This window comes from Periophthalmus magnuspinnatus, chromosome 1 (assembly GCF_009829125.3).
Source record: "Periophthalmus magnuspinnatus isolate fPerMag1 chromosome 1, fPerMag1.2.pri, whole genome shotgun sequence".
Lineage (NCBI taxonomy): Eukaryota > Metazoa > Chordata > Actinopteri > Gobiiformes > Gobiidae > Periophthalmus > Periophthalmus magnuspinnatus.
This window is the reverse complement of record NC_047126.1, coordinates 11,239,115-11,249,851: the sequence shown is the minus strand read 5'-3', so window position 1 is coordinate 11,249,851 and position 10,737 is coordinate 11,239,115. Positions and strand designations below refer to the sequence as shown.

Here is a 10,737-nt window from a genome sequence, read left to right as displayed (position 1 = left end):
TTGCCTCCATAAAGATGTTATTGCTTTGGCTGGAATTTCTACAGTATGGCATTAAACATACCTATCTCCATGACGATGACCTGATGACAACATAAGGCCAAATTACTGGTCAGATCTGCTGAGAGGTGACCCTGCTTACAGCAAATAATGCATGTTTTTAAAGGTAATGAAATCCCTATATGAAATATAGATAGATTTTATGACATACTGTGGAACATTTCAGGCAAAGCAATAACCTCTCCATGGAGACAAGCAGTCACGTGGACGTTCAACCAGAAAAATGTCATGGTGTATCTTTTAAGCTTAGTAAATAGTAACAAACCACCATTTACACACCAACGCAGCACCTCAAAATAAAGCCAGAAGAGAGTAAAGTAAATAAAAGCTATACACTGCCAAAGAGCAATGACCACTCCAATGTAAGTTAAAACATGCTGTTGTCTCCATATTGAACACATGCACTGATCAGTCAAATCATTATGACCACTCAAATGTATTTATTCTAATTTGCAGGTGATGTCACAACATACGGAAGGCATATACTATCAAAAAGACCTATCAGGGACAGGAAAATGAATATGGTTAACAAGTAATTTTTGGTTGTAATATAGCTTTCAAGTGCCTAGTCACTAATGTTAAAGGTGCACTGTGAACTTTTTTCTGGTGTGCAGAGTCAGACAAGTAATGTTATTCCTTTGCCTGGAATGTTCCACAGTATGGTATAAACTTATATGAAGTGTTTATTTGCAAAAACAGATAGGTGCCATTTGAAAAAGTCCTCGGAGGCTTGCAGCTTATAATTCCATCCCTTCTTGAAAAAATCCACTATACATTATTGTCATTGCTACTATCTCTAGAAGATGATAACAAAAAGGAAAAACACATTTTTCAAATTTTCAAAATGAAGGTATGTGTTTTTGCTGTTGAACTTTTCATATATTTTACTCAATATTCAATTACAGATCGTGTAATGGCCCAAAACTTCTTGGTTTGGTGGAGTCACCTATAGTTTTCCATTTGGTGGAACGTTCCAGGCAAAACATCTTCATGGAGAGTAGAAAGTTTCAGATCCTCTGCTTTAAATATAACATAGAGCCCCTTTAATGATCAGTTTCAAGATTGCTGGGTTTAATTCTTTGACATTCCATGTAAATCTCATAGTCTAGATATTAAAATAACATAGATGAAAGACACTTATCTGATGTATTTATCATCACACTGGAGACCCTTTGGGCCTTTGTTCAACTACTTGTGCTCAATGATTTGAACAGTTTCCAGTATTTAATTGAAATTGCTGTTTACTAGTTAGCAATCAAACACGTGCTATGGGAAATGATGACATGATGATGTGTTCCTTGCTTCAGTGGTCATAATGTTTTGCTTGGTTGATTTGTATAAAGTGAAAGGATGTCTATAATAATCCCTCAGTCAGACTCCAGAGCAAAAGAAGGTTGAATTCTGTCCACTGATCTAAACTTTTTAATTTAAAAGCTTGAGACCAGTTGACAGAATTCAGTGTTTTTGCTCAAGAGATTATTGCATAATCAAACATACAGGCTTTTATTTTCCTATAATTAGTATTAAATTCCTAATAAGCACTAAATTGGACCTAGACTGTGACACTTCAAACTCCTAAATCGATCATTAATAACCAATATGAGACAATCTTTAGCTAGAGCTTTTTCACATGTTTTCGTTTCAGTCTTTATAGTTTTTATGAGCATTTTTTGTATTGGAAAAAACAGTGTGTGATGAAAGTAAATTACACTGAAAAAAAGAATGTGAGAATTTTTTGAAAGCAAAAAAGATGGGAACAAAACATCATGATCAAAATGGTCTTTAATATCCAATAAAGAGCATGATTTTGTTGTAATTTGGCAGACCTTCATTTCTGTGTGAATTACTTTCCCCTTGTCTTACACAGGTTAGTAACAAAAACATAATTATGTTGTATATGTGCTACTGATTGTTAATGCTCGTAGTTTAACCTGAGTAATGACATCACACCATTATCTGTGTGTGTCCTCCTTTTCTGTGACTCAAGGCTCAAATGACATGATGCATAAACTTAACCAAACTCCAAAACTTACAGAAAAGTTAAAATAATATACACTATTATATTGGGTGTTAATCTTATTCAACAGGATTAAGATATGATTGTGATATTTTGATAAATTTAAGTTTATATAAAATGTATTTCACATGTTTGATAAATGGTTTGGAAAACTAGAGCTAAAAGGCCCTATGAGAACTATTCAAAAACAGAATAATATTAATAAATGTCTATTATTTCACTTTTTAGCATCTCCAGCATTAGATCCTTCACATTAGCAATTTCCCATGTGAATGAATAATGTTTATCTAGGGCAGAAATTCCAACTTATTCACATCAAAGCCTCTTTTAGACATATCTTTGGCCTCCTTTGCTGCACTGGGACCTGCAGGAGACAATGGAGTTTAGAGGCTGGTCACAAATTCCCCATTAAATCCCAGTGCAGTGTCTATCTGACTCACCATCAGACTATAATTACCAGCTTAACTTACATGGCATGCCATCTTTTCTTCTCCATCACAATGTGGGCTGTAGGAGGGCAGCAAGAGGTGCAATGGAACTAGATACAAACAGAAATTCTTTGAGCTATACTTTATAAAGATATTTTTCTGTACATTTTGTCCCATAGTAGAAGTAATAATAAACTGGAATTGTTTTTATTCTTAGTATAAAGAGTAGAGATTTTGAGCACTTCCTCCCTTCCTGCGTGGGTCTAACACAGGTTGAAGTAGGAAATGGGACCAGTCTTATTTTCATATCTGTGCATCTGATATAGACACTGTGAGAAGGTCCTCATTGTTTGGAGTGTAACATTTAGGACACAGGAGTTGAGCATCTTCATCTGAAGGACATGAGCTGGCTTTTCCTGTTCGTCTCCTGTGCCTGTCCTTATTCAGCCTTTTGTTTATCCACATCCCTTCAGATTTACTGTTGTCCTCATTTGGAGGGAGGAGCCCAATATGATATTAAACCCCTTGTATGGCATTATGTACATCATTTACTTAACAGAGTCTGAAGCTTAATTACAACAAACTTAAACAATATTCAATTTTTCATTTGGTCAAGAATAAGTTCAGACACAATTTTCTTCATTCTTCATTTAAATTGAATTAAGCTGATGTACAAGCCAATGTAAATGAGATACTCTAAAAACTACCTCACATATTTTACTTTTATGATAATGTACATATAAACACAGCAGCACTTTACAGTCCAGACACAAAGCTGATAAATGATTGCATTGTTGTTGATACTGTAGCAAACACACAAAAGAGGGAAAGTGCACTCTCTATTAGTCACTCACTACTCATAACCGAACAATAACTGATCATGCAAGAGCGATGCTCGATTGATCCACAGAAAGCCCTTGTTTTACAGTGTTCTTCAGCTGAGAATCCACAACCTCAACCCCAATGTCTGTCCACATCCTACTTCAAATTAGATACTTTATATATCCATACCACTGTAGTTTTCAATAGTTACTGAATATCTCTTTCTTCTTACTCCAGTCCATTGGAGGTGCTCTCTTCTTATTGCGACTGGCCACGGCCTTCTTCCTGGCCTCTGCAGCTGTCGGACTCAAGCGCAGGCCGCCCTCCGCAAAGGGGTCTGACACACACCTGTCATCCTCATCTGGGACCTGTAACATAATACTCTGAGTTGCTGTTCTTTTGTGTCTTTGTTGTTTTTCAGTGCATACACCTTTTTGTCCCATTACCTGAATGCTCATATCAGAGCTGCTGATCTCGGACTGTGTGGTGGAGCTTCTGGAGGACTGGGACGCGGTGCTCCCGTTGGTCCGAGATTTGGGAGAGGATTTGGGGCTGATGGAGCCGTCCGTAAGGGTGACATTGATGATTGGGGGGTGGGACGATGAGAGGTCGATAGTTGGAGATGGAGTTGGGGGGATGCTTTCAGTGGAAACTTCGTCCACATAGACCTCTGCAAAATATGTTACAAGTAAAGAAGAAATACATTTACCTTGGCACAAAAGATATGCTGATCCTTTACATTTCACAATGATCCACAACTTTATGTAACAAATGAATAGCTGAGAGAAGTAAATAAAAACTTTCACCATTTTTTGTTTTAAAAGATTGAACAAATAGGCTTTATAAATAAAACTGGCTTGACTAAAAGTGCTTGCTAATATTAGAATTTCAATTGGTTTCCCTTTGCACAAGACGTATAGAGTTTCAAGTTACATTTTTGGACATGCCTGATTTAGAAAATGCCAGCCATTAAAGTACAGATATATGCATCGTTATTTCACTGATATAAGAACAGGCATTGGAAAGTCATAACAAAATCATATTGATCAACCTCTATCGATTCTTTAAAACTATTCTTTATATTTTATGACTGCCACTACTGTGGGGGACTATACATATACTATATGTAGTATATGTCAGTGTTTGACTGACCTTTGACGTGGCTGGTTGTGGGTGTGATTCCCAGGCGCTTGAAGAGCTCGTCAGTCTCTTGATCCACTACAAGCAGCTGCACTTCGTCTCCTCCAGCTCGGATAAAAGTCACCACCTCCGAGTGTTTGAGCCCATCTACATTCAACCCATTCACCTGAAGAAGAAGTCTCAACGTAACTGATGATACTTTCACAGAGCATTCTTATGCATAAGCCTCTACTCTGCTACATCATCTGAAGATATTTATTCTTATTTTATTTTTTTCTTTATATAACTGCAAAATACCTAAAAAAAAAAATTAAAAAAAAATCAGACTTTGGTCCTGCACTGACACACAAATTCTTCCACTTTTTAAACAATAAGTCATCTTTTATTTGTATCTGACAATGCAATGTACATTCTATGTACATTGAGTCTGAGTTTAGTCCAATGCAATGTTCATTCCATAAAACAGCAAACCATTATTCTGCTTTCCTTAATTTCACTTATGTATAGTGTCTTTATTAGAGCACCATTTAACTTCAGTACAAAAAAAATGTTTCATAGTGCAGATCATTCATTTATAGATGGACACCTTTGGCTCAATCCCTGATTTTGCTGTCCTCACATGACAGATTTAGTATCAAATGCACTTCTATCTTTTTAGCACCTCTCTCGAACTCACTTGAATTTAAAATGTGTGTTAAATTTACGTGTACCTCTACTATCCTGTCTCCTGGCCTAATGTCTGCTTGTTCAGCTGGAGAGCCAGGATCCACAGATCGCACAAACTGCCCTGCCTTCTTCTTTTTGCTATGGAGATTGAAGCCGTAGCCACTGTCGCTCTTCAGGAGGTGACACAGACGAGGTAGGAGGTCGGGGGTCGGCTCAGGTGAAGGTTCTCCCTGCAACTGAGTTTAGTCCACAAAAACATAGCAATAGTCAAGCAGAGGAAAAGTGCATTTTAAATGCCTACCATTATAGGCAAATCTGTATATTAAAAAGATTTTCATGGTGTAGGCCACATCTATCCACAAATACCTTGTTAAATGACATTGAAAGCCACTAGAAGTCACACAAAAATGCGTAGTAGTCTATATGTTTTGTGCCCAAGCCTAGGTAATGGGCTGTCAAGAAGATTGTTCATCCAAGACTAAATTAATATGTGAATAACTGATGATATACAGTGTACATCTGGAAGTGAATGCAAAAAATATGACTACCTGTAAAACAAGACTAATCAGAGATCTTTCATTATGTAACAAACAAAGCAAAGAAATGACCACTGGCATTTCTGTGTGAAAACAATGCGAGAACAGAAAACTGAACATTTAGATTACCACTTGCTGCACTATGGCCTTGTGGTGGCCAGTTAATGAAATGAGCTGCATCAAGTACGGTAGATTGCTCTATGCAAAATCAAAAGCAAGCTCAAAATCACTGTGTTTTTATGAATGAAGGTGAATGTTGTGCCATAACATTTAGCTGAAAGCTCACTGCCTAAAATAAGTAAACGAAAAAACCATAAAATCTGTTAACTGGACAGAAAGTTATAAGAGTGAAGACATTTTGCTGCTTATCCATTCCGCTTTTATATTTTATATTTTTCTATACAATGGATCATACCTGAACGACTGAGGGGTTACACAGACACTGTCTAAAATAAGGCAAAATCTGTTTATTTTTTCAGAGAAAGTGTGTTAGTGGATTAGCTGGTGGTCTAAGTGGGCTAAGAGGATCTGTCCCAGTCTTGAGTCTAATGACCAGTGACATAGTCTGTGTCTGTGGGGTTGGTACACAGACAATTAGAACTAGCCTAAACATTGGACATGTATAAGGGAAGGATTAGCAGTGAATGTCACAGCAAACAACCCAAGCACTGCGGAGACAGTCAGCCATGGAGCCAGACCACAGAAATATATAATATCCTATAGCAGTTATTAAGAACCATCACAATAAGTACCAGCTTTTTTGCTTTTTTGCTTTTGTGACAGGACTAAACTAAGACTCAAACTAGTCTGGCTCTAAATTAAATTAATCAAAACCTGCAAAACTGTCCTGAGGTTCAGAATGGACCCATTGAGTATACCACGAGTTGAGAAAAGCTGTACTTTTGTAAAATATCTATGCTGCCCCAAATACATTCCTTGACAAAGCAGTTATGTATTATACTGTTTTTTTAACAGTACATAATATGTTATTCAGCATGTACATATTTATTAAATGAAGTTCTTCAAAGCTAGTTTTGTTATCTAACTTTTGGCCATATGCAGGTATATCTGACAGACTACATTTTACCTTTCAGTGTTCCTTGCCTTGGGTTATGTAAGAATATATGGGCATCTGATGCCATAATAACATCATGCACCAATGGACTGTATTTACATTTTTAGTAAAAGGTGCGTAAGTCCTAAGTTGTTTAGCGCACAAATCGAAAGACGCTAGAACAGGGGTGGGCAAACTTTTTGACACATGGGTGGCCACAATGGGTTCTAAAATTTGACAGAGGGGCAGGGCCAGGACATTATAAATATAACATTAGAGATGTGGCCTGTAACATGTAGCAAAGCATGAACATGCAAGGCTCATTGTATAAATTGTTTTCCAAATGCATAAATTAAATTAATTAATAATTCATTTCAGGTAAATAAACAGAAAAACTCACATTCAGTTAAATCAAATGCCAAAATATCAACACCTTGTTAAAAAGGTAAATTTAACAAGGTTTACACTTACCTATTTTAATAATAATTAATAAGCCCAAAGGACCGTGTGTGGCCCCCGGGCTGTAGTTTGCCCATGTCTGCGCTAGAGTGATTAGTGTCAGCGAGTACAATAAAGCAATTATAGAAAGTGCACTATAATTATTATAGCACAATGAGTTCATGAAGTGTTAAAAACCTGAACAACTTTAATACTCAAATCAACGGCTCTTAATTTTATTGAGGAGGGGATTTCAGCCCTTTATCTGATAAAATGGTTCATGCAACAAATTTTATGTTGTGACAATTTGACTGATGTTTGTGTCATAGAAATGTGAGAACAGAGCTAGCCTGTATTTATTGTGCCCTGAACCAAACAGACGAGAGGTTGACATGAGTCGCTGCTCTAGAAGATTCTGGCTCCCTTTGTTTTGAACCTAAACATGAGTTCAGTATGTCCTGTCTAGTTTTTTTCCAGCCACTGCTGACACTATGTGTTACACATGGTCCTGATCATAAAGTTTGTTTTGCTCTCTTCTCTTCAGTGCTGACTTTGACCAATGCTACATTCAGAGGTCAAAGGTCAGCACGTTCCCACAGCTCAAACACAAGCAGAGCATCGGTGTCATTATCTATAACTTGTGGATTTTTATCAACTGTAGCATTCACACTTTGTTCTAAGTCAGTGTGCAGCTAAACTGTGTCAAAGTTATGTTTAGAAAGACATTGACAATACCTGCTGCATCAGGTACATGTTATGTAATATTACACATGGGACAGAAAGAATGCTGCTCTTAGATTTCCATCTGTTGCCCCCATAATGCCATAGAGCCTCAAAATAAGATCCTATCTCAATAGGGATCTGAAATAGTCAAAACAATGTTTGAGTGTCCTTGACATGGCAAGAAACATGATCAGTGCACCGCACCTGCAGAGCTTTACCTGAGTTTGTCAGGTGTTACCACAGACCGGCCCCTTAGAAACAATGCATATTTATGATGCTCACACGCCACTCAGCCTACACTAATGCTATACACCATGAGACAATGGGTCTGAGTCTTGTGTGAAAGATTTAGAGGAAACTGAAGACTGTGAGAAAATCTCTGAAACACCAATTACTGTGATTTCCTTCCAGACTGCTTTACATTTGACAGAGAAAATAGGAATATGCACTGAGAATATGTTTTTAGCTTTTATCTACTTATTTTATAGCCTCAGCCATGAAGGTTTTCTGTGGTGGTTTATTTTTTGCAACCTTAACACTGGTAATAGACAGTACACTGTCTCCTTAGCCAGGACCAGATTAGCCATGACCTCTCGGTGACTGGAAAATGCCCCTCTTCATCTTATAAACCACAGACTGCAGCTCACCTCTGTGTCTGCAGTGATGCTTGAAGCAATAGAGTTTCTTGAAGACTTCCCATCAGTGATTGTCGGAGTGGGAGAGTGCGAGATGGTGAGGGGGTGCACTGCGGACAGGGCATATGTGCGGTTCGTTTTGGGGGACAATGCTTCGAGCTCCCTTAGCAGGAAGGGTGGGATGGGTGAGGTGCTGGGAGTGGGGGCTGGAGAGGGACGTGGGGACAGAGTGCCCATTTCAATGGCCAGAGCCTCTGTGCAGGTCAAGCCACGACTGTGGAGGTACTCTTCTGTTTCTCTATCCACCACCAGCAGCCTTGTGCGGAAATCCACCTCTCGGATTCGGCTGACCACCTTTGAAAACAGAATTTATGAGGACTAGATATTTTTAGAGATGTAATAACATAAAAAACAAAAACTGCTGGGGTAGTAAAGATGGCCATATACGATAACAATATTGAAGAGTCCCCATATCCCCAAATATTGCTTTATACCATTCAATTTTACCCGTTGACTGCTGCAAAGGGTAATGTGATGGTTTATGTACTCTCTATGCAGAGTCTTTCATCTGTTAACCATAATTGCTGACTTATAAACCATATAGACTAGTTTTAAATGCACCAATGTCATTATGATCCCTCTTATGGCCTGCACAGCATAGCATAGTTTAACCATGACAAAGACATACAGTGATTCCCATTACACAAGACTAAGATTGACCCATTTTGGTGCCCCCCTCCTTCTCCTCAGGCTAAGGAAAAGTGGTTGGACAGGTATGGACTTATTGTTTGTCTTATGTATTGCGTCTTAGCGGTTTCCTTCTTACAACCAAACACTTTTCCTTTACTCACTTCATGGTGCGTTGCGTTTTCCACATTTTCTCCATTCACCTCTACCACTCTGTCTCCTGCTCTTAGTCCGGCCAAGTCAGCGCAGGAGCCCGGTTCCACTTTCCGAATGAACTGTCCGCCTTTATTCCTCTCCCCGTGCAAGTGAAAGCCATATCCGCGCTCTCCTTTAGTGAGGAAACAGAGCCTCGGTCTCAACTCACCATCCATCGCCCGTGAATAGATAAAAACAGGTCAAAAGAGTCTCAAAGGAATAAAAAGGTGCTTGATCGCAGATTGGTAGAAAGTCGGTTAATCCAACGTACCGCCGCGCGCTGCTGGAACCCAATCATCATTATTTAGCGTGATGAGAGTGCATGGTGGCGATTTATTAATCCAAAAATGTGTTCACGACACAATGATCAAACCATTGTGTAACAAAAAATGAATGTTTAATCCATCGTAAAAATCTAAAAGTGCGGGCTATAATGCGCACCAAAGTAGTCCCAACTGTGCGTAAAAGTGTGGCCAAAAATCACAGACAGAGGCCAAGTCGCGTCCATTGGAGGAGTAATCCAAGAGATCAGAGATTAGAGAGCCGTTCCTGGCGCGTAACACTTAATTCTCAATGTCAGGTGAGTCCTCCAGTCCGGCACAGCGCAACAAGTGAGCCAGAAGACGTCAGTAACAGATGCGCTACTACTTTTCGCAGACTTGACCATGGAAGGGGAAGTAAACAAAGTGAGCCCTTCAAAGGCTTTTTAATGTATTCAGAGAGTTGCAAAATGTTCTGCCCTTAGTTACTAGTCTGAAAATAAAGACACGGCGAGTCCCATGCGGTAGGGGTGACTGTGACCTGCGCGAAGTCCTCCTTATCCTCCCTCTATTAGCTCTCTTCTCACAGCCGACCAATAAGTGGACAGTTGCGTCAAAGAGCCATCGTAGGCTCCATTGCCGTGTGCCTTAAGTGTGGTGACATAGGCTACAGCCCATGGGAGCTGCTCGAGGAATTTAGGACAAGTAACTCTGGGTGTGTGCTTTTGATATTTAAACCAGGTGTAGAGGACAAAACATTCGGTGGGAACAGCACTGCAACTAAATATGAGTGCTGCACAGACACCTTTGACATTTTAGGTATTTTTTCAAGACTAGTTCTAAATGTTTATGATGATTACCATGGAGAGTTGTAGGACTAAATTTGTGCTGAATTAACATAACATTTGTCAAGATTTTTAGTAAAAACAAGTTTTACTTGTAATATTTGTGATAGGACAGTTTATCTTGCTGTCTCCATGTATCCTGGTGTGACTTGTGGCACTAAGCCAACAAACAGGAGGTGTACAGGAACTGCCAGGTACACCTTACAATTCTTATATGCAATTAATTACACTGCA

General features: G+C 38.8%; 1 protein-coding gene across 2 annotated transcripts; it reads right to left on the bottom strand.

Annotated features, from left to right (window-relative positions):
- Positions 1–1,819: 1,819 nt before the first annotated feature.
- On the bottom strand, positions 1,820–10,725 carry LOC117377386 (Na(+)/H(+) exchange regulatory cofactor NHE-RF2). 2 transcript variants are annotated; one of them, XM_055225855.1, is made up of 8 exons: positions 9,368–10,725; positions 8,529–8,870; positions 5,175–5,366; positions 4,477–4,630; positions 3,771–3,994; positions 3,557–3,692; positions 2,545–2,612; positions 1,820–2,438 (listed from the first exon to the last, which is right to left on the bottom strand). In XM_055225855.1, exons 1-8 carry the CDS (start codon positions 9,572–9,574, stop codon positions 2,385–2,387), a joined length of 1,377 nt encoding a protein of 458 aa, XP_055081830.1. In that variant the 5' UTR covers positions 9,575–10,725; the 3' UTR covers positions 1,820–2,384. The 2 variants fall into 2 exon arrangements, with proteins under 2 accessions (XP_055081830.1, XP_033829662.1); XM_033973771.2 differs by having other exon boundaries at positions 1,866–3,692.
- Between the last annotated feature and the right edge of the window lie 12 nt (positions 10,726–10,737).